The 24,879-nt window shown below is 36.4% G+C and overlaps 1 protein-coding gene across 4 annotated transcripts in view; it reads left to right on the top strand.

Moving 5' to 3' along the window:
- ZDHHC14 (zinc finger DHHC-type palmitoyltransferase 14) overlaps positions 1 to 24,879 on the top strand; it is a 107,473-nt gene that overhangs the window by 45,208 nt on the left and 37,386 nt on the right. For 2 of the 4 annotated variants that reach the window (XM_033011617.2, XM_033011615.2), the window contains exons 2-3: positions 9,869 to 10,041; positions 24,255 to 24,413. In XM_033011617.2, coding sequence (XP_032867508.1) covers positions 9,869 to 10,041; positions 24,255 to 24,413 — 332 coding nt within the window. The remainder of the gene's footprint in view (positions 1 to 9,868; positions 10,042 to 24,254; positions 24,414 to 24,879) is intronic. The other 2 variants (XM_033011619.2, XM_033011616.2) reach the window with 1 other exon arrangement.

The raw sequence follows: 24,879 nt of genomic DNA on the forward strand, positions 1-24,879 counted from the left end.
GACAAGTATTTCAGTATTCAAACAACACAATCTTTTCTGCACACATCCTTGACATTGCTAACTTTGGTGATTCAAAAGCAATCTCTCAGTGTAGGGTGTTTGTTAAACTTTCAATGCCTGAACACCCCTGACTTGCACCCAAGTCTCAGTTCTACTACAGAACAGTAGAAGGCTATTCCTAGTTGTTTAAATTACATTGCTAACGAAAATATTTGTAGTGGTAATGCTTTCTGTGTTGATGAAGAACTGTGTGCTTCATTTTATTCCATGAAATAAAAGATTTGCCTTAGGCTGCTCTTGCAGTTTGTTTTTATTTGAACTAACTCAGTTTTCAATACAGAGAGCTGGCACTGCTTTGATATGGTGTATGCCAATTAGTTGTTGGGGTTTTTTTAATCTGAAGTAGCCTGTAGTATGCCAGTCTGTTTGTCCAGTGAATTCTTAGTCTGGGATAAGAGAATTCCTGTGATACTGTGAGGAAGCAGTAAGAAAAAACAAAGGATGCCATTTCTAGTAAAACTCCCCCAATGCTTGTGGAGACCCACGCCTGTGAAGTTACTACAAACAGGCCTTTCAGCTCTTTGAGAAGGATGATCAAGTCGCTGAATTGCTACTGCTCAGCTCTGCTTCTTTTGGGGAAGAGGAGGTTAAACTCTTGGTTTTATGCTTCTTCCTTTATGGTTCCCAGTTGCTTTATTTATAATGATGTGATATACACTTTTGATATGTAGTGTGGGCAGGATCATCAGTTCTTCACTTCTTTTATAAGTAAAGATGCCCCAGGAAGTGCTATATCAGTGAAGCTGAGCTCTGTTTTTCAATCAAAGAGCAAAGGCTTGTACTGTAGTGGGTTCCACTGGGAAGTTAAAGTTTCATTTTTTTTCCCCTGTATTTTAGATTAAAGTGCATTTGTGTGTTTTATGCAAAAGACTTGCAATATAGAGAATTGCAAAGGGAAAAAGACACAGTAAAAAAAAAAAAAATATATATATATATCTCCATATAAGACACTGGGTCTACTATTCCTAAGCTCTTATGACTATGGGTGGGATTTCATTTTATGGCTAAGTCCACATAGCAGTTGAATGCCTCTGGAAATGATAGTTGAACTTCATCCTGTCCTCTATGTATTCCTATCTGTTCACTGACACTCATTACATCATACAGTGAGTGAAGTTGTTCAGGAAACTGATCAAACAGAAAATGAATGTTTTTTTCACAAAAGGGAACGGGTTGAGAGCAATTCCTGTTTTAGCTCAGTGTTAGCCAGCTCACTCATGCTTATACAAGGGAAGTGACAGTAGAGTGTGGCCATGGGTAGGGATTGCAGCAACAGGCCGTTTCCCTTTAGCAAGAGCTAGGCTTTATATATATATATAGCCTTTACACCTTATAAGTTGCACAGAACGAACATGAAATACTGCTTATTGAAAGCTTGGAGTCGACTGTCTGGCAGCAGCTTACTTGTGTATGTTTCAATTTCCAGAGAATCCTGTGGAAAATCACCTAGAAGCTCCTACTCCTGCAGGGACTTGTTTATGGCATAAGGCATTTCCGCTTGTTTTGTCCCAGTTTTCATTTCTGTTCATAAGTACTTGGGATTAACCTGATGGTTTAATTATAAAATCACATAACAGGAAATAATAAGAAATAATAAGGAAGTAATATGAAACCTAACAGGAAATAGTGTTCTATGTGAGCTGTTTAAAAGAAATTGTGAGTTTGTACATTTAGTGGAACTCATTAATTAGTAGTCTTTTACTGTGGAAACCAGACCTTGCACAATGTGCAAAACCAGAGATTTAAAATACAAATGTATTTTTAGCTTTTCAGGTAAGTAATTATTGAACAGAAGTTGAAACAAACCAATCCTTTGATTTGCTGCAGGGTTGGAAGCCATGCTTTTTCTGAGCTTGTATTTTGAGGATATGTCATACTTGCATTGCCCTTTCATAAAGAAACTGATTATTTGGTAAGAATTAGGCTCTTGACGCATAGTTCATTAAATATTCCCCATTTTCTTATTACCTTCCTTGGAAGTTTCTGACCAACAGTTGATGCAATCAAATTTTAGGAATTGTGTTTTGTAAAATAAAAGTTCCTTCTCTGTATAACAAATCAAAATTTAGTTGCCCTTGTAGGAGCTTCAGTAACCACGTTTCTTTTGCAGACAAGTTTTTTTTGCATTATGCATTTTATCTATCCCAGCTTTGAAGTTTGACAGTGGATCATTAGAGTTAATTCATGTAGCAATAAAAATTGGGAGGTCATACAAGTCTGTTACTTTGATTGTTGCATATCTGCTGCATTAAACCCTTAAGATCTTTACTTGTAGAAGGGAGTTTGTGGTTATCTTATACAATTTCATAATTGACACTGCTTGCTTAGCTTCACCTAAACTCCTACGTCCAAGTCCAGCCAGAGTAAATCTGATTTCGGTGATTTCACTACAATTTAATGGAGTCAGTGCTGCAAGGAGTTCCATTGAACACTTGCTCATTTGAGCAGGGGAGAAAGAGGTCCCAGCAGTCTTTCATTCTTGGTAATTGCTCATGTGTTTTGACATTGACTTTAACAACCAAACTGTGTTGGGTTTTCACATGAAGCTTTGAAGACCAGTTGTTGAGCTTTTTCTGTTCAGCGTAGCATTAAGCTAATTTCATTTTGTAGTAGGTTTGAGAGAACTTCTAAAGTACTTAATTTATTAGATTTGAGGATCATGCTGTTCTGTAATCTGTGTGATTTCATCATATTAATCATCTTTGTTTTAAGTAATAATTTCTAAGTGCTGGTAGAGGCTGGGATATATGTACGCAATATAATTACTATTATTCTGTATGTATTCCCACTTAAAAATTATTTTTAATTAGAATTAACCTTAAGTAGAGTTACCCCCCAAGCAATATAGCAAAAAGAGACAAAAAGTAAGATGTATCCAGTACCATAAAATACAGAATAAACTAGTAAGGCATTCAAGCAAGGTTAAACGCTTCTTGTCTGAAACCATTCAATAAATCTACATTTATGATTAGGGTATAATATTTTAGATTATTACACCAAGGAGGCAGTAATATTCCCCCTATTTTCTTCCCTTCCTGCTGTCATTCTGCCTTTTGTTAGCTGTTGTTTCCCATACTTTTCACATCTTTGCAGCATTCCAGATTTCCTGGATTTGAAATGAAGCCAGTATTAGAAGAGAGTGACTGTCGTCTTGTATTTTATCAAATAGGTTTTTGAAACTGATTGACCATTCTGAAATGAGAGACTATATGATTTTAAAAGATAGTTTAATACACAAAAAAGAATAATGAAATAAATCAGTTTTTTTGGAAGCAAATTGCAGATCCCATTGAAATTAGTCTGTGGTTTCCTTAATATGTCTTGAAAATGTTAATAGGAATTTTAAAGGCTATGCAAAAGAATCGAGCAGATGTAGGAAACTAATTCAGAACTTCCCTAGCTAATCTTGTTAGGCATTTCATGTAACATTACTTGGACTAAGCTATACTCAAATTACACATTTTTTGTGTGTCAACAGCATGCTTGTGAAGAATTAACCATTAACTGGTTGATGCACTGCAAGTTTTTTCCTGATGATACTTTTTTCTTGTGTCAGACCTTTAAGAGTTTCTTACCATTAACTTTATTTTAGAGTCCTCTGAAAGAGGTAGTCATAGGATGCTGGGATGTGAGGGTGGGAGTGGAGGTGGAAAATACTGAAGAACTGATACATTCAAACATTCTTTGATCTTGTTTTTCTTCTAGTCTTTAAAATAGGTATGTGTTATTTTCTGTGGCATTGTTTTCTGCTGTAGTGATTGATATACAATGGGAAAAATTATACCATTCTTCTTACAAGTCTGAGTGTATTAAAACTATGTTTTAATATCATAGGTGCAGTACCTTTGAAGTCACTGATAGCAGGTCGAAGCTTGCTACATGTGTGAGAATCCACAGTGCAGTCTCTAAAAGTGCTTCTGTGATTCTTTTTATACCTCCTTATACTTGGCCAACACTTTTCCTAATAGCAATATGGAATGTAGTGTTCTCTAGCTGAGATTCTGCTGGAAAACAAGTAAAAAGAGGCAACCCTCCAAACCCTACAAGAGTGAAGTTATTTAATTCTGATTATTCTCTTTGTCCCATTTATCTTCCTGCAGTCTTTGTGAGGCATCAGCCTCCAAGGTTCTTGCTCTGCCCTCATATTTTGCCCATCCCTGCATCTTCCACTGTTTGTGTTGTGGTCTACATGCACATCTTTGGCTGCTTTCTTTGAACTGGTAACTTGTCATTAGAAGAGTAAATTATAAGCCATTTTTGTTCTTCTAGCCTAGAGTCTTGATTTGCCTTTAATCTATCTATATGGGTATTCTGTTGCTGTCTCAAAATTGAAAGAAGTCAAGGTTAGAATGTGGTTTCACAAGAGGCAGTAGTCTGAAAATATTACTGACAGCTGCTGAAATGGAGGTCTCCTCCCTCTGTCCCAGGTTCCCTCTCCCTCTAGTTTTTGTGTGTGCTTCTGCCTCTCTTGCTTTGTGCTAATACCAATGCTCCTTTCAAAGTACATATTTGATTTGTTAAAGAGGGAGAAAGAGAAGTCAACAAAATAGTCTCGTTTTCATACGTTTTAGTAAACTAACTTGGCTCCCAGAAGAACCTGACAAAGATTTGTGTTGGCATAAGAGCAGAATTTTGGGACCAAGTGCCTTGGAGCAATGATGCAGTGGAGTTGAAAGGAAGGGGAAGCTGAGAGGAGCTATAAATAAGAGTGGAAGGACAAGCAACAAACCTTTTGGGTTAGTTTAAAGAAAGTAGCACAGTCTCGTTCATGGGAACCAAACCCTGGGTTTGCAGTGCAAGCCTTCCCTCTTAGTATTGGACACCAGCTGCACACCAGGAGCTACTGGTGTATTAAACTGGTAATACCTGCAGAAACATAAATTAAATTTATAATAAAGGAAAATGAACAGGAATTTTTTTCTTTATGTTAATTGGTTCAACTATTCTTATTATGCTTTTTCTCAAGTACATTTTTTTGAATGTGCTGCAAATAGTTTTATGTTGATGAAAAGCTTAAGATACAGTATCCTATTATCTGTACTTCTGTTGTTTTCTGCCTGCCAGCTTAGCAAACATTAAGCAAGATCTCCCATTTCTCACAGGTATAAACCCTGTCTTTTTTGTGCTCTTTAGTAAGTGGTTGTATTTATTACTAATGTTTTTTTTGTACTACAGGGTTAGCCTCTCTCCAAATCACCATTATTCCTACTGGATAGATTTGTCGTTTACTGTATTTTTCCATGAGTGAATAACAACAACTGTCAGTAAACTGTTCAGGAAAGCCTTGATCTTTTCAGGAAAGGCCTTAAGGATGCTTCTTCTCTTTCTTCCCTTTTTCTAATGAAAGAGCTTGAAAGTTGTAGGACTCTCACTGTGTGTGCTTTTCAGTACGGTTACTGTGTGTATTTTTCTGCTGTCTCGTTAGCCACGGGGAACATGGTTACACAGTTAAGAGGGTTGCTGGGTGGTAAGAATTACTTCTGTTGTTCTGCATCCTTCCTTCATGGAAATTATACTTGATAATTATCTCTTAAACGCGAGTGTGTTTTTATTTTTATGTAGCTGTGACAGACTAGTCTTCCAGCTGATTTTATTTCCCTCCTACACTCATGCAAACTTTCACATAATGCTTCAAAATAGCAGCTGAGAAGCCAATCAAGAAGCAAGGATCATTTGTATAAAGCCCCTCTAGTAATTCAAAACTTCAGGTTGTGTTACTGGGTGGTATGTGCAGATCCAAACATTGTTCTCTGAAGAAGCTATTTCCACAGTAACAATTTCTAGTGGGATCTATCGTCAAGTAATACTTCCTAAAAATGTATTTTCTGGGATGAACCTAGTCAGTACTTGCTATCATTACAGATACTGATTTAAGAGCAATTGTTTTACTGTGTCTAAGATGTAAACTGAGGATGTCAGCTCATGTCTAGTAGTTACCAAGTGTCTGAGGCGTGGAATCACGACTTTACAACCAGTAAGGTTATAAAGTAGGTATGTTTATTCAGCGCTGGGCACACGTGTGCAACTTGGAGGAGAAAACAGCCCCTTTTTATTGCTTAAAAACGTTACATATTCACTAATCCTAGTACATATGCATCACTACTCTGAGGATAGGGAGGAATATTGCAATTAGTTCTGAGAAATCATTAACATATTCCCCCACCCCAAATTCCTCCCGTCATGCTTGCTCAGTGCTTCCTGGTGGTCGTGGGCAGGGGTCTGCAGATGAAGGCTCGGAGTCTTCTTCACTGTGTTCGCTAGTTGACCCTTACTTCTGAGCAAACTCAGTCCTGTAGTCACGTACATCTTGTCCTTCAAGTCTGGGCTAATTTGCAGCTCCTTTGTCTTTATGGCTCAGTGGGTTTAGTTCCTCTCTTATCTCAAGGTCAAGAGATACCAGAGATGGCCCATCCTATCTTCCTTCCATGCAATCATAAGGGAGTTAAGGTCCTTTGATATGGCCCATCAATGGCCAATCTTGTTCTTATTCCATTGCAAAGGAGTTACCATCCTTTGATGGAGGCCATCTGGTGAGCATCCCAAGAAGAGGGGGGCTATCAGGTTAGTGTTTCCTCAGATCATGTTGATTTTAGAAGGTTTGTCATTACTTGCTCTGCAGTAGGACAGAGATTTGTTCTGGAGGTCTGTGCTCCTTTATCATAAGTGGTGCTGCAGACAAGCAGGCCTCTGCATGAAAGTTCTGAAATTTGCTGTTAGGAAATACCTGCTAATATTTACTTCAAAACCTCAGTGAAAATGCCATTCAGAAAAAATATTTCTTATAATATTGAAGCAAGTTAATTAAGAATTTTGAGCAAACATTAGGAATAATCTTTTTCTGTGTGCAATATTTGACAATTTTAAAAGTAGTAACACTAAAACAAACTGTTTAAAATAATATCGACTTAATGGAGCAGTACAAATGCATTTGTTATATAAACATGGAAATATAAATTACATAAATGTGCAGGTGTGTTTCTACAGATGTATTGACAATTTTGAGCTAAATTCCACATTTTGAATTTGAAGACACTTTTAGCGGATTTTTTTAATGACTGAGAAAATATTAAGATCTTTTTTCCCCTATTTTTTTTATACAGACATGGGGGAAAAAAAAAAGAAAGGTCTATACAGTATCTGGGGTTTTTTAAATTTAATTGACAGGAATTTGAAAAAGTAATTGGGCCTTTCTAGAGGACAGATAATACTGAGCTCTCTGCAGGTCCATGTAATATACGATCTGTTGGTACATAAATCAGACTAGATTGAATGGTTCTGCCCATGTTTACAATCTGAATCTTTGTAAGGACTGGTTTCTCGACTTGAAATAATTTCTGAATTGGTGGAGTGTTATTTGGTTATTATTGCCAAAGATGACACCTTTGATCTTGCCTACATTATTGCTGTAGTAATTACAAGTCAAAGTTGATAAAATACACGGTGTTAAACCCTGAAAACACCTCAAGCGAAGCAGATTACTTTACACTTGCCTATGGTGAAGAGTGTGCAGGGCTTTGAGAGCGTTGGTGTTTTTCACTGCAGGTGGACTTGGTTCAACAAGGCAGAGATAGAGATTTTCATGCCTTTTTTTTATTTTACTACAATGAAGTCATCACTTTTCACCAATGCAAGGCTTTCTCAGTACTTCAGCACAGGGATTTGTTTTTTCTACCAATTCCCGATGAAATTATTGTTAAAACAAAACATGTCACTGTCATGATGGCCCTTCAGTTTCCATTCTCTGAGTATTACTGGGAAGTTGTGTAGGCAGATGCCATTGCTGGTTTTGCACGAGCACCTGTCTAAATTGTATTGCGCCAACTGTGCTGCCCTGAGATTATCTCATGGTACCTTTCGCACACGCACAGCTCTTATTTGGTCAACAGGCTTCATCACAATTGCAGTTTCTTTGGTATGTGTAATGAATAATGCAATAGAAGAATAATAGCACTGTGCTATATTTAGTGTTCATTAATGCACATGTTCCCTCTAATCCTTTTTAAAAATAAGTTCTTGCAGCCTATTTGTACTCTCGTCTGAGCATATTACAGTATTTTTGATTTCAGTAATCCTTTGTGGCAAGAAATAAATTGAACAGTAGGACATTTATGTGGTATGAAAGCTTCTCTTTGGTTGTTCGTCCTGACTGACTTCTCTGACATGAAGGGAGAAAGGCTTATATCTACCAGCTGTCTTGCTGCTGTTTCCTTTAGTTAGCACTGATTTCACAAAATCTGGGTCTTTGAAACAGATTTTCTAGAAGCATGCATTTGAAGTACATTTTCCTAGTATTTAAACAGCCTATTCATTATAAGAAACTACAGTATCTCTTGCCCTTTGCCTTTTTTTTTTATACCCAGTTGTCTTTTTAATCTTCTGTAACTTGTTACTCCTGTAATATTACATTCATGTAGGGCAAAAGATGAATTCCACTCATAGTGATGATATGATGTGCTATGTAATGTGTTTGGACTCACTGCATCCGTGAAACCTACAGCGTTCGATGAAACATCCAAGTACATTTAACAGGATAATGAAGGGAGATACACGCTTGGTACATGGTACCTGGTATGAAAAGTGTTTCCATTCTGTCCCCATCCTGTTGACATAAGTGATGGACAGGAAGCTGACATTGTCATCACTTGCTCAGAGTTAATGTTCCAGTGCAAAAGTTCACTTGTCTGAATCATCATTTAAAGCAGTCAGCAGAAACAGGGAAGATGATGTTAATTAAATTTTACTGATACCTGGAAGTTTTAGATGAAGCCCTCAGGCCTGGAGCTTGTTGGTTTATGTTCATTTTAGGTTTGTTTTATGACTCTGCACACAGATATCAGAAATTCATGAAGCCACCTCTGTGTTTTGCTCACCTCTAGTTAAAGGAAGAGCTATGAAGAGAGTCTGCAGCCTGTGTGTTTTCTAAGATGATCCTTCAGTGCTTATTATGCGACTCAGATTGATGGGAGTGGTATACTTTGTAATATCTAAGTGTTCATATTTGTGTTGTTTAGATTCCAATGCTTCTGTACCTTTTGATTTTATTACATGTGAAGCATAGAGGAAAACTTGCTAAAACTGTGATCCAGTCTTAAGCCCTGCATGTATATTGTAAATCTGGTAACCATAGAATCTTTTTTTGTGCTGGTAAAGAGCTGTTGATGCTGCCTTAGACCCCCCTGGATTATTTGTTTCCAGGTGTGTTGCACTGTCATTTGCACTCTTCTTAGTTTGTAAATGAGTAAACAAGCTTACTAAGTTACAAGAAATGGATTAAGAAAGAAAATCAGTAGTGCTGTTATAATACTGATATATACCAAGGCTGTTAAAGGAATGTGTCACAGGTGTAAGTTCTTGAGAACTGTCTTTGTGATGGATGATAAGTTAATTTTACAGACTTGACTACATTCTTTCAGTGTGGCTTATTTCATCATATTATGTGCTTTTCTAGTTCCCTTTCTCCTCCCCCCCTCCCAATTTACTTTATGCAGTTGGGCAGTAGATGAACAAATATATGAGCTTTATAATATCCTGTAATAAAAATATTTTCATATGTAAATGAGTATTGGATATTAGTGAGGTCATTATTATGCTATTTGGGCCTTTATTGTATTGGACAGATTATGAGAAATTTCAGCAGTGTCATGAATACATAAACGGAAATTTCAGGGTCAGTAAACATTGCAAGACAAGTAATGTATCACTAGGGGAAAGTGAATTCTTCATATGCATTTATAATGGTAAACAGTTTTTGAGAGCAAGTTGCACTATGTGTTATTGATTATGTTTAATCTTTTTTTTTTTTTTCCAGTTGTCCATATTTGTCAGAGAAGATTACACCAGCTATACCTGCAATTGGTGGGCTTCTTTTCTTTTTCGTGATGGGGACCCTGCTGCGTACTAGTTTCAGTGATCCTGGTGTCCTCCCACGTGCAACACCAGATGAAGCAGCAGATCTAGAGAGACAAATAGGTAACACTGAAGGTCTGTTGTCTCTTTGCTTTCCTCCCGAGGGTGCATGTACTGTGTGAAGGCAGTGTGCTGCACTGCTCATGGGAGGAGTTACTCCTGTCTCGCCACAGTAATTGTTCAGATGACATTGCAGTGATTCCTGTAGAAAGATGGTTTATCAGTTCTTCACCAAGAAAGATAGTAAACAAAGTCCTGGCCTTGGAGAGTGATAGTTATTACTATAAATACTTTTCAGAAAGTCTGGTAGAAGTCTCTTTGTGGTACACAAGAGAATACTTTCCAAAGTTTTTTTGGCAAGAAAGCTGACATTGCAAAGATTCTGCAGTTGTGTATCTTTTAAAGTAATGTACCCTCAGAGTTTAACTGAATTTAATTATATTGTTATTTATATTGTGAAAGAGTCAGGTAAGTCTCTGTGTTAACATACTGTCTTGTAAGTTGATGCAGTCTTGGAAAGGTTTTTCTTCAGTAACAGTAACAAATTGTTACTTTTTTTTTATCAGTGTAAAGCCAACACAATTAAAGGAGAATGAACTGGATTTTAATCAGCCTCATTTAACGAGAGGATTGTCAACTGGATTCTAATTGTAGAATTTCTACAGCTACAAATATGCTGAGTAGCTAAAATGTGCTACCTGGATAAGAAAACACAGGATGAGTTTGCAGAGCTGCCACATAAATAGTGGTTTTGTTTGCTTACCTTAAAGCAAGCTACTAAAGCTTACTAAGGGCTACTATATCTGCTTTCATATGAGTCCGTGGAAATCCCGTTTTCTGAAGCAATTTCAGAGGATCACTCACTCATATATCTGTCTTTTCAATTAGCAGGTTTATGCAAGCACAGGAGAAATATGTATGGTGTCCTTGATGTCTGATACTATAGTACAGTCTTAGGCTTTGTTTACTGTGACAAATAATTTAGTGCACTCACTTGCTTCTACTGCGTTAAAGCTGTTATTGTAGATCCTTCTGCATCTACAGAATGTGAATTTGAGGGGTTTAGTTCAGACCAGGTTTTGTCTCGTTCTTTAGACTATGTCCTCCACAAAACACTGGTGAAAATGTCTGAGGGGCAAAGTCATTGGTTTAGACTCTAATGCCATACTATGGCATGGAGTTCATTTGGTGTATTATCTGGAGCTGAAGTTCCGGTTTAGTTTCCTTGGAAAGCAAATGTAGTTGGTATGCACCAAAATCACACTGTGAACCATGCCCATGTAAGTGGGAATGATAGGAGAATTCATGTCAAAATAGCAAAATGTTAACAACACTGTGGCATTAGTTGCCTCTTACTACTTAGCTGTTAAGAGACAGTGACACATCATGCAGCTCTAGCTGCTTAAGAGATCTGTTGGACAAAGAAATACTGTTAAGGTAAAACAAAAAGGGAACAATTTGTATTCACTATTTTAGGCCTTTATGAGCCTTTAGCTGAGGAAAGGTAACAAGTTTGTTTTAAACACACATGTACGTTAGTGGTTGTTTGAGTCTAATGCTTTCATTGTGATTAAAAAATCTTATCCAAATGGCTGTTTCACAAAACTGCTCTCAGAGAAGGAAGAATGGTTTTACTTTCTGGAAACATGTACGTTATCTTTGGTATGGATTATTTTAAGAAACAGAATTTCACAATATAGGGATGAGTTCATTGATTGCTACTACAGTGAGATCAGTTTCTTTCATCAAATTTGGAAGGTCCTGACCACAGCTGTTATGCTATGTGTTAAGATAAAAAGGTGTCTGTATAATTAGCAGCATTTTGCGTATTTCAGAGTGTTTGGATCCGAGTTCTGAAATGGAATCAACACATTTGCAGCATGCTATGAGCAGCAGTTAATTGTACTTACACTGTATGCTCTTTCTGTAGTTTTGAGGCTTTTGGAACCGTATGATCATGTAACACAGTCAATGAACTTTGTGGGAACGCAGTCTTTTCTCATTGATATATGAAGTCTAAGATACGTAGTTCACCAAATTTTATAGACCTGGTATAACTTTCCAAAAACAGTGTATTCTGCTGGCATTTGCACTTCAGGAAGAAAACTTACATTGCTTTTATACATTGTTTGGACTAATTGTGCAGAGCCAGGAGCCAGCTGTCGCTGCCATGACAGGAAGAAGGTTACATTTAGCCAGTCAGAACTTAGCTTTGGGCAATAACCATACTGTACATAGTATACAGGGAAGAAAACTGTTAGATCCTACATGACCCCGATAACTCCATCCCAGATGGATGAATTTAAATTTATATAAATTTATTCTGTTTGCTTACGATGGTATTTGCGATTATTTAAAAAGAAAATCTTCACTCAACTTGTTCTTACACTCCATAAAGAAATTAAATCAGAAATGGAGGGATATTGTAAAGTTGTATTTGCACTATACTCAAAAACCAAACAAAAAATTAAAAATAGGTATGGAATACATTTATACTGGGAAACTGGAATATTCTTCAAGCACAATAATTTCAGTCTTTGCATGTGTAATAGAATTCCTAATATTCACAGAATCCAGATATGTGGAATACAGATGCCAAAGTTCAAATTTGTGTTGTTGGGAAGACTAACAGATTTCTTAGGAAGACTGATTTTAGAGCTTATTTTTTTAGCTTTTGCCATTGCTGTCACTGCAAACATTTTTCAGAATCAAATACTGGGTATGCAATGTGCTGCACAGAAGTGTGTAAGTTGCTATAATGGGTAATGAGATTATTCTTATAGTTGGGAAAGAAAGGATGGAGAACAGAGAAAAAAGTCATCTCAGAACTACTTGGGGAATTGTGGAAAAAGTTATCATTTCCCCCTCCTTTCTCTCTTTTGCCCACATGTCTTCTCAAAAAAAGTTATTCTCTCTGTAGGAATAACATGTGGGAGGAGGATGAAATTCAGGTAGGTATATTCCTTAGTGTTGCCAAAAAGGAATGTCCCTATACATAAAATAAAATTGTGTTCTAATTTGTAGATAAACAATTGTTTAAAATGTAGAGTTTTCCAGAAGGAACTATTTTGAAATAAGCTTCCCATGTAACTGTTTTATTACTGCTATAATTACTGTGACAGTTTACGAGTATTCTGTGATTTTTTTAAATGGAGTTTTTATTCAGGGTTGTTAATGCAGTACTTGAGGAGCAGCAGACATTCTTTGCCTGTTTCAGTACTGGAGTTCCCAATAAAATGTCTTATGATTGGAAGGTAAATATATTTATTGGATATTTGAAATCATAAGAATATCTTTCTAATTGAATAACCTTCCTTAAGACTGACTTGAAGAACTTAGATTTCTGTTAAACCATTACACTTCATAAGTCTGCCACCATGACCTCTCTTAGCTGTTTTACTGCAGCAATCCCAGCACTCTGGGTTTTTTTGGGGGGGGGGTTGTTTGTTTTTTTGTGTTTTTTTCCCCTCCTCTTGTGGTAAAGCACAAGTAGTCTTAATTTGCCAGTCATCATCCTGGTCTCTGCTGTCCTAATAATAAGTAACAGAATCTAAGCTGTTTCCAAAGAATAAAAGTAGATGTTTATCATATCTGATATGAATTACTTAAGACATTTAATAAATGAAGCAGTGTTGATTTCTAAATAAAATAAAACATTATACTTTTTGAAGTTTAAGAAAAAAAAGTATGTTTTAGTTAAATTTCACCTTTATCAAATTTGACATTTAAAGGTAGTTTAAAAATGAAAGCATAACAATTGTTAGATGAATACCAAGCTTGTTTTAAAGTACCATCACAGAAAAGCAGCATTGTGTGGGATGCTGCAGTACCTAATCAGAGGAGGTTCTCATTAGGAAAAGGCTGGACCACCATAGGAGGACACGGTATAGAAGTCTGCACTCATGAAGCATATTTAAGCCAGAACTAGGAGAAGGGGAGACATTTGTGTCCAAGCCTGTTGACCAACCATCTTTCTTTCACTTATTATATTGACCAATTTCTTTAAACCCATTTTTGGCTAAAGATTTCAGAGTTGGTTGGAAGCAAGATTTGCAGACAAATTGTTGGGCTTCTTACTGCTGATGTTCTGTTTTGTTTCTTTTTCTCTGTAATGAGACAAGTATTGATGATTGAGACAGTAATTAATTCCTGTTGTAATGTGAGATCATTGTAAGGAAAAGCTGGAGCATAACTGTATATGAAGAAAAATATATTTGAGGGAAATTATATTAACTCTAGTTAAAGTAAGGATATACTTGTTGCTTCCCTTCCTGAGAACAGTTTGCTGAGTGAAAACAAATGGTTGTCAGTTTAGAAGACAGGTATGGTATTTGAATTGTACCACTGGGGCACAGTGGGAGGCTTTCGCACCTGCATTTGAGACAGGAACAGAGAGGAAGAGGGTAAGATGCTGAAAAGCACAGTAGTATTCATCTAGGTACTATGCTATGCTCCCTATCATCTCTATAGGTACTTTTCCATTTCTGTGTCTGTTTCTTTGAATTTCTTGAGACCCTTAGGCGGAAAATTAAATTAAAATCCATTAATGAAGCTGCTATTGAAATTTACTTGCTGATTCTCTACCATTAATAATGACAGTGCTGTTGGGGAAAAAAATTTTCAGAAAAAAAACTTGTATAACCTATACTTCTTATGTAAACCTGATGGGCTTTCTAATGGAAATTTACCTTTTCAGTAATTACGTATAAAGATGATAATTATGATGGTCTGCTAAATGAGATTCCAAGTGAGTTGCTGAAGAGTAGATATTAGGATATAGTTATCTTGCTATGACAGATATTTTTCACCACTATATTCAGCTACTGGTGAAATCTTGAGTGTTCTGTAAATCATATTTTAAATATGCTTTTATTAAAGGATTTTCCCCAATTTAACCACAGCAATGAATTCCTCGGTCTTTAAATCCTACTTATGTAATATTTAATTGTATCTATGATTTTGAAATGGACGTGGTGTAATGTCACTTTAGAGTTTTTATCACATGCAGTTTAATTTTCTATTCTTATAGAATGGCAGAGGTATAAACAGGCTATAAATATTAACTCCATTCTTGACTCCATTTGAATGTTAAGGTATTTTGAATGCTCGCTAATTGACATGGAAAATGTCTTAGATACATTATTTTCATAATCCAGTGGTTATAAACGCACACCCAAAAAAATCAAAAGGATCAGGAAGTTGTTCTTTGAGTGATGAAAACCTAGACAGGTAAGGCAGAAGGCAGCACTATAACAATGTGCTGCTTCTTATTAGGGCCTTGACACAAAAAGAAGTTACCGCAGCGTGTTCCAAAAAGTTCTTTCTGTTTTGGTTCCTGTTCCTGGAGAATCCTGTGCTTTCTGGTGTTTAGAGTCTGCTCTGGGGCTCTTTCCTGACTGTATTTGCATTGCATCTGTAAGGTACATACACCTTGAGTTCTGCCCTGTCTTTCCTGTATTTCTGTTCAGCCCGGATTCCATGGCCCTTATCTGGATCCTACTTGGTTGCATCTTTTGTTGTCTGTCAGTCCTTCCTCTTTTTCTGATCCTTTCTTCCACTCTGATTTTTACTCACCTTGTGTTTCTGCGATGGGATTTCCTCAGAGCTTTTCCTTCCTCTGGGCTGGGCCAGTACCTCCCCTTTCTTGTGGAGGTGGTAGGAGGGAGGGCCAGGTTCCTTACTCAAAGTGCTTGACTGCAGCAGTCTCTAATAAACCTAGTTCTGCTGGAACATGATATCCTTAGTTTCTCTGCAGTGATGAAGTGTTCATAATCTGTTCATAAACAGAGTTAACCTTTGCTCTGAAGTAAAGAAATCAGGAAGTTTAACTCTATGGCTCTTAACAAGCTGCTGTTGATATCTGAACTGTGACGTACCCCTCCCCCACTCTGCCCATCATCTGCCAAAATTTGTGCAGAAAAACTTGCATGCTAAGCTCAAAGGCTACAGTGTGTGCTAGGTTTCAGCTCCTTTCTTAAAATTCTCAAATATGATAGAGGTATTAAAATGTTTGCTATTCATCCAAGTTTCAGAAGTGGTTGAATCATCTCACTTAAGCATCTGAAAGCCTCAGAAATAAGGTACATAGCTTAGGCTACAAAAACTCACCAAGTCTTTGGGATTTTTTTTAAAGCATAAAAATATGGAAAAATATAATGAAACATTCATTTAGCACCTTTTCCTAATCAGTGTTATGGTCTAGTTTCATTGATCTCTTTCAAGGAATCCTTTACCTAGAATAATGTACCAGCTTTAGTCCAAAATACAGGCACAGATTCCTGTTCAAGGAATTGCTTATTTACCCTGTGTTCAAAGTAACATTGATCTAAGTCAGGAAATAAATAACTTCAAATAAGCAGGTGACAATAATATTTTTTCCTTAAAGAGTGAGTCTGTCAGATACAGAGTTTTGGCTAAATACAAAATGAAAAATATAAATTGGATACTGAAAAAAAGACAAAGATTGTATTAAAAAGTTGATTAGGAGAGTCAAAATGTTTCCATGTGTGACTGTTTCAGAACTGGTGTTTACAACTTTTTTTGAAAATGGTAGCACAAGACTTGCATCACAGGTTCACAGAAATTAACACAGTGACAAATTGTTACGTCCCCAGAGGAGGGATTCTGATTTAAGAATGCTATTTTGAAATTCTTTTAAAGCTTATTAACCTTTATCTTTGTCAGAAAATATAGAATGCGGCAAGCTGATTAAGTAGAACAGTTCTCAGAATAAGACTGTCTAAAGAAACTGCTGGTACTCCATTCAAGTGACATTTTGGAAACAGGATGTTTATGCTGACAGCGTGAAATGTTTCCACCTAGGCTATCACCTTTTTCCAGGTGAAGATGGAGGACTAACAGAGCTGTGATGCTGCTGTTTCCACCACCAGGGTACAGGAATGGGAAGCAATTATTCCTTGAGGATTTGGTGAGGTGGTAGTAGTCCAGCCACCACCTGTGTTCATAGCAAAACAGAAGGTGAAAGGAGTTGCAGAAAAAATAAGGATGTCCACAAAGCAAAAGGCACCTCTGTTATTGAAAAATATATTAAATGCACATCATCAAGCTATCCTGATACAGAGGAAAGTTGGGAAGTGTAGTAAGCTGCCATTTTGTCTGTAGTTTTATGAAGATTGCAGTCAAAAAGATATCAGAAGTGGAGACAGTTTCGGAAGGTGAGTATAAAGAGGTGGCACAAGCATATTGGGAAACTGGGAAAGGCAAAAGGGAAATAAAGTTGGTTACAGCCAGCAAGGAACAGTAGAAGACAACAGGACAGATTCAGCTAGGAGTCAGAGGACGAAAGAGAAGCTGAAGGCACGCTCTGTAATTGGGAAAGGAGAAATAACAGGGCAATTTGAAGGATTTAACACTTTGCTTTGATCTCAGAAGAGAACTTGCACACTTCTTGCCAGCTGATAAGAAGTGCGGGTCAGAAGAGGGAAAAAAATCTGTCAGTCTATTATACTGTGTCTATATCTGTCTATTCTATCTCTGGAAACTATTGTCTTTCTGGAAAGATAACAAACTGCTAAATGGTCAAATTGTAAGAATTGGGGCTGGCAGGGGGTAGGGTTTATGTTCATTTAAGACTCAAAATATTTCAAGAGCGAAGCAAGTGTAACCAAACCGATGTCCTTCATTTAAAGAGTAGTTGTCTTGGTGGAAAAGAAGCAGTTGTGCTGAATTTTGACTGTAATAGGGCTCCTGATACTGTTCTGCATAGTATTCTTTCTATATAAATTTTGGAAATAAGGTCTAGATGAAACCACCACAAAGTCAATGAGCAACTTTATGGAAAGACCCTCTAGTGGCAAACAGTACATGATGGAGTAGGATTTTACAGAGACTGTGGTCTCAAGAAAAAGGGAGTATGTTTAACTCTGAATTTGAAGCTGAGTTGAGGGAATTTGCAAGCACTTGGTTGGATTCTTTGTTATTATTTTGTTTTAAATATACTCTAAATGGTCTTAGCAAATTTAGAGAACGTATAAAAATGCATGATTAAAAATGGAAACCAAATACTAACAAAAAGGGGACTAAGTAGTGAATGGTACAGTAAAAGGGGACTTGAGTATTATCCACAGATTGAGTCAGCATTGTGATATCATGACAAAAAGGGGAAATTCTTTTGGGGATGCATTAGAAGAAGAGTCGTTACATGAACCAGGAAAAGTGAAGTTCTGCGATACCTAGTGATGATGAGGGCTCAGAACACTGTCTAATTTTTGACAGCATGTGTGGAAACTCAAGAGGAAGGCAGCAAAACAGGGACATCTAGGAAACGTGATCTGTAAGAAAATATTTAAGAAATGTATGTATTTGGTTTAAGAGAGGGGAGGAGCATAAATCTTAAAATACTGATTTTTCATATAATAGAACAAAAGCAACTAGATGCATGAGGCTTGTATAATGCAAAATCACTGAAGATAATGTAGCGTTACTTGTTGTAAAAGTGCTGTAATCTCAGTTAAATGCATCAGGACTTTTTTTTTTTTTTTTTTTTTCCTCCTAAAGGGGAAATTAAACTTGTTGATGTAGTATTTTTACTTGGGTTATAACTTCCATGAAAATTGAAAGTCATTTTTTTCCAGGGCAACCCCAATGATACTTGCATCCTTTCCACAGTGCATATAAACGTAGGTTCTGCAATCACACAAAATACTATATTGAGAGGGTCTGTTGTTTCTGAGGGAATGTGAAAACTAGGAGCAGCCTTTTTTGTAACCTCTTTGCAGTTATGATATGTCTCATGTAGTTAGTTTAGTGTAAAGTCACCTCAAGTGGAAAAATGTTTCTAGGTTAAAAAGCTTCTAAATATGAAGGCTTAACAGGATAACCAAGCCCAGGAGAGGGTTTCACAGATAGGAAAACGTTGGTCCATTTTATGTATACAAGATTAACAATCTTCCACAATATTGATCTTTTTTGCATTGGATAGGTGATGCAGATAAATAAAAGTATGATAATGGTAATTTATCCTTCCAGCATTGAAAAGGCCCATCCATAACAAGGAAAGGCTTTGGCTTTTTCTTCACTGTCATATATGTATATCTTCACTGATATACATAAGTCTTAACTTATGTATATCTTCCTAATTTATTCTGTACAATCAACTTAGGCCAGTTCACAGATTCTGCTTGCTTTCTTTTGCCTTTTCAAAAGCCCTGAACTCAGTATATTAGCTATATGAGCGCGCCATCTCTGGAGGTTGTTTTTGTCTTGGGTCTCTAGTTTTCATTGACGCTCGAGACTACATTTGAGACTTCTCCACAATTCCTTGCCTGTCTTTCATTTGTTTTGAAATGTACAATTTGACTTCCTTAGAGCCTCATAAAATTAAATCTGTGCCACAGCATATGAATTTCATAGAATTGACAATAGCCTGAGCAAGTCCATACTGCTTGTAAGTATAATATGGGTATGTTTTGTTTTCTCTCCAAAGGTGGGATACCAGCTTGATAGGCTTATAGTCATACCTGATGCTGCATTTTTTAAACAACATTCCTAAAACAAATGTAGTGAAGTTACTTTGTGCACCAGTAAGTCTTTCAGAAAGCTACTGCTCTCTATGCTTCTTTCCCTCAGCAAGTCACTAAAGATTACTTTTTCTTCTGAGAGCAAGAATACTTTTTGCATAAAGTTTTAGACTTCAGGATGATGATGCAATTTTCCTCTTAAGAAGATAATACATAGGTTTTTCTGAAATCAAGGCAGTTAGTCTCATCTCAAATCAGGAGCAATATTTGGTTGGTACCTCTTGTTGGCTATCAAATGAAGAATTATGTGAAGAATGCAGTTAGCAGCTGCTGGTTTCAGTCTAAGCCAGGTTCCCAGTATTGTTTGTCCCCGAGATTACTGTCTGGAAACAAGAAAACTTTATTTAAGTAAGCTTTTTTTTCTCTTAAAAAAAAAAAAATTACTCTCGTAGCCCACTGTTGTTAAGCATGTAGCTTAGATTTAAGTGATTAAACAGAGAAAGACATTTCTTAGGGCTTTGCATTTTTGCAGGGCTTTTTTTTTGTTGGTCTTTAGATGTTATAGGTCATACATGAAGATTTTTTCATTGCATTATCTGGTTTTCTTGGCAGGAAACATTACAACTACTTCAAGTTACTAACTTATCTAATGATACAGTTTGAAGATTTAAATTGTGTCCTTTTAAAGTTGATTGCAAACTTGAAATGATATGATTGTTAAATTTGTGGAGAGACCTTCTAGAGGCTGCTTGTCCTAGGATCTTAGGAAAATTGACCAAAGAAGCAAATGCTTGATTGAGTGGGAGAATCCTGGTGATTTTTATACAAAATCTGAGCCTTTGTCTCATCTAAACAGCACCTCCCATTTGTTTTCAGTGTAATAATTTGAGAGATCTAAATGGAGTTTGTTGTCACAGTACAAAGTTGCTAGACTGTGCTGTATCTCCACTAAATACTTGGGGTGACTTTCTTAACAACAGTTCAGGTACCTTGGTCCTGCAAAGATATGGATTGTATGTTTGGGGTAATAAAAATGCTGGAGCCCCATCTAGTGCATGAACATTTAACACTGCTAGAAAAGTTATAAAATGTGTCAAAGCAGAGAGGATGGAAGTCAATCCCATTAGTGGGAAAATGTTACCCTTTTTGTGATGTAACTTGGATTACTGCGTCAGTAACGGGTTGGAAGAGAAAAGTGTAAAAAGTAGTAGTCAAACATGAGTTTATTTAGGGAAGGTGATTCCCTAAAGGTTATTTTTATTGTGCCTTAAAAGGACCGCATATATTAGAAGATTTAACTCTGTTAAAACCCAAGTATGAACAGTCCAACTGAAGGCTAATTACAGTCTGAAAAATCACTGTGAGAGCAGGACATGTTTAGCACATTTAGATTAGATAAATTTGATTAAATCCAAGCACATCATTTGACCTTGCCCTGTTGCTTGTTCCCATTAAAAAAAAAGTTAATAAACAAAAAGACTAGGACTTTCAGGTTTGATTATACAATTTAGGATTGTGGGTAAAATCCAGACTCCATGAAAAGTCAGCAAGACTGTTTTCATTAATTTCATTTGCATCAGGTTTCACCCTTGGATTTTGAGATTAATTTTCCTCAGAGAGCTAGGATTTGCTGTCCCTGTGAACTTGAACTTCCCTGTAAAGGTTTGGAAGGAAATCCTGTTAGAAAACCAGAATTTTAAGTATAATGGGCTGGCCAGTAGTCTCTCTTCTCTACCACAGAAGAGGGAAGTTGTCTTTGAGATTCTGCCAGAGCCCATTTTAAAATAAAATAAAGACAGTGCATTTTTTTAACTTCTTGAAAGGTGGAGAAATACTGATTTTAGTCAGTATGCAAATTTAATGCATAAATGTTTCATTATAAAAAAGAGCGGTTTTATTCTAAACAATTCACCTTGGCTAGTTTAAGTCATTTTCTTTCAATCATTAAGTACCTATTCAGGAATAATAAGATTTTGTAAAAGAAGAAACTCTTAAGGTATTAGTGCTATTTTAGGAAATTCAGTGCATCAATGTTTCTAGCAGTATAAAAAGCTACACCTGTATAAAATTCAGGCTTCATTAGTATTTTTGACAGTTAAGTGCCTAAATTAAGTATGAGAATCAAATGGAAATCACTAGTTTATTAATTCACATGTTAAATGCTTTATTAATTCACATGTTAAATGCTTTATTAGATAAAAAGTTAATTAGGGCTAATGACCTACATTTTTGTTCACAGTTTAAGTCTGTCATGACGAGACTATGGTCAGAAATGAACGTTACGCTGTGTTTTTTAAGGCCTATGAATTTATAGAAGAACGAAGAATATTATATGTCTTCTGGTGCTGATGCCACTGAAAGTACAGTGTATTAAAAGATAAATATCTTTTTCAGTAGTAGTAACTAAAATCAACTATACGGGATTTTTAATATCAAAAACTTACTATAGTGTTTTTTTCCCCTAGAAATTATTTGCTTGTGTAGATCTATACTAGTGCCACAAGTTTTTTATTTCAGTATTTCATGCAGCCTATGATAACTTGTTCTACAAAAGTTTTCACCATAAATATGAAAGTTTTTTTTAATGTAATCTCTGAATAATAACATTTTCTTCCCTGTTTTCTGGATTTAGAAATCACCTATGCCTCTGTAAAGCTTTAAATAGTATAAACAGTTGTGCTATGCCGTCAAAAAGAGCATCTTTTCAGCTTAGTTCTGAATTAGGACGCAAAAATCAAAAATTACTTAACTTAAACTGACATGTCATGAGGACAAATAAACTGTTATGCAAACAAATAAAAAAGTCTTTTACTATAACCTGAAGAAATTAAATTATTTCTGTTGACCTCATCAAATTCTTGTATCTGCTAGAGTGCTTTAAAATCACAATCATTTAATTAATTAGTTTCTTTTAAACAACATGACTGTAAAAAACAACAAAAAAAGGAAATTTAATATAATGTCCATACTGCACACTAAACAACTTTTATCGTCTAGCTATGCTTCAGCATGTAAATACACTAGTAGCTTGTAATGCAATACTTAATTTAATCAAAAATACTGTTAGGTAATGTTATGTAGTATTGGTCTCAAGGTCAAAATTAGTATTATTGATTGTTATGGGTGCCACAGAGTAATCTGCACTTCCATGTGCAGATCACGGGACCTGGCCCAGCACTGCAGGAACATTGCGGGGTTGGTTTAGATCCAACACAAACAAATGTCTATACCTCATCAGGGTCTAGCAGGCTGCTTCTGAGCTGCTGTTTCTTCAGTATTCACCACTTCGTTCTCATAATGAGTGCTTAGGAGCTTCACACGCTGATTCTGTCATTCTCAGCTATCAGTCCCCTTCTTCTACCCTCTCCTCCCAGAGACTTTTCTGAAGTCCAGTTGTTTGTGGTCACGTTTACAGTGGTGTCCCAAAAATAGCGTTATTGATGCATATTTATGAAGTGGGGGAGCACATTGCAGATGGGAACTTCTTAAGCTTGATTTGCTGCCAAATCTAGCATGTTGTATAATTACACCTTTGCTAGCACAGTTATGCTATCACTAATTTGAATACCTTGCCTAGGTAGGAGGCTTTCTAGTTGCCCCCCTTTGAAAATGTGTAGTTCATAGGTTGTGTAAGTATGTCTGCAGACCTGGCAGGATTTGTAATTGTGAGAATTTGTAATTACTAACAATTTGAGTTCAAATAGAAGTCATGGATCTTTTAGTAACCTGACATTCAGCCCCACATTAGTCCAACATGAAAGTGAGGGAAACATTTTAAAACACAGTGTGCAGGTGACCATGACTTTGAAATGCAGTTTCATTCATATATTGGAAAATAATGTATTTTACTTTCCTATTGATCTTTCTGTTCTGCCCTTCCGGAAGTAAAAATTTATGGGTTTTATTGCTTCTGTTAAAAATTCTGTGTAATTACACAAGAACAGATAAACCGAGAAAGAGGCACCACATTTACATGTTCACCTTTCAGACTATAGCTCAGCTTGGGTGCATTTAAAGGACAAAATAGAACTTTAATGATTTAGTCTAATCAGTCCTTTAGTTGCTGGAAAAAATAATGCTGATGTCCTAAAATAAAACAAAAGCAAACAAACAAACCCCAAAACCCCACGACTTGTACCGACTGAGGTAGTTGGAAACTTTTTATGCAACAAACCTCAAGATGTGTAGAAGTAACACTGGGAGTTAGATTTCCAAAATTTGAAACAGCAGGAGCCGTGAAATACTATTCTGAATGTGCTCAATTGTATCACAGCATTTAAGAGATCACAGAGTGATGATTGATCTTACTTCTCCCATGTGCCAAGCTCTAATGACAGAGCTGCTGTCGCTTAAGTAAATCTGCAGATTCTGTAGCAGGTTGTAGAATTTCTGTAGCACTTGTAGAGAGATCTCTGGTTACTATAGGAATTCTAAAAAATTCAGGAAAATCATAATGATAACTCATCCGAGTTTTACTATCCTGTACCTGTAGTCATAGTTGTATTTAATGTAGTCTCTATGAACTATTAGAGGGTATGAGAGTGTACAAGTTTTGGGATCCCAGGTAGCTGTCAGCATTTGAGAATTGGGTTTGGGTGGTTTCTTTAGTTCAAATTGATTTGCTATGGATGCTATTTGTAATTAACTATCTTTTTGCTACATGTTAAGAGAATGGTAAGGGCAAAAGGCTGTTTATTTTAAGTGTATTAATATAAATTTGAAACTTGCTATAGAATGCCATCAAGGACAGTTCTGTGCATACACCGTAGCTCATGTGAAAAATTTAATGTGTTGTATTTCTGTGTTTAGATATTGCAAATGGCTCCAGTTCAGGAGGATACCGCCCCCCTCCCAGAACAAAAGAAGTGATCATCAATGGACAGACAGTGAAATTAAAATACTGTTTTACTTGCAAGATTTTCCGCCCACCTCGTGCCTCACATTGCAGCCTTTGTGATAACTGCGTAGGTGAGTAAAAAAGATACGGCATATGTTCAATTTAGTAGCTTATATATTGTTATGAATAGTTTTGGTATGAAAGAGAAAAGCAGCGGAGCTAGTGACAGAATTACTCATGAGGTCACTTGCTCTGTTCATCCTTCTTTTCTACAAGCTTCGCTAAATGTTAAGAATTTTAGAGGAGACAGAAGAGGAGTTTTGGCCTAACGTAGTCATTGCTAATCTAAGAAGGAAAAGTATCTTCTGATGCACACATCTTTCCTAACTTGCTTTGCAAAAGAAAGAACACCCCTAATTTGAATAGGCCGCATAGTATGTGTGATGAACTTTCCAGTGCAGAGAACCAAGCTTTACGGGAGTCTCAGAATTGTTTCCTTCACCAAACTAAATTGAGGGCAAGGAGCTGCTTCTCCACTTCATTACAGACTAACTGTAAGGCACTGTTCAAATGGTTAGGGCTTGCAATGTGAACGGA

The sequence above is a fragment of the Tyto alba genome, unplaced genomic scaffold (genome assembly GCF_018691265.1).
Source record: "Tyto alba isolate M040663 unplaced genomic scaffold, T.alba_DEE_v4.0 Super-Scaffold_22, whole genome shotgun sequence".
NCBI lineage: Eukaryota > Metazoa > Chordata > Aves > Strigiformes > Tytonidae > Tyto > Tyto alba.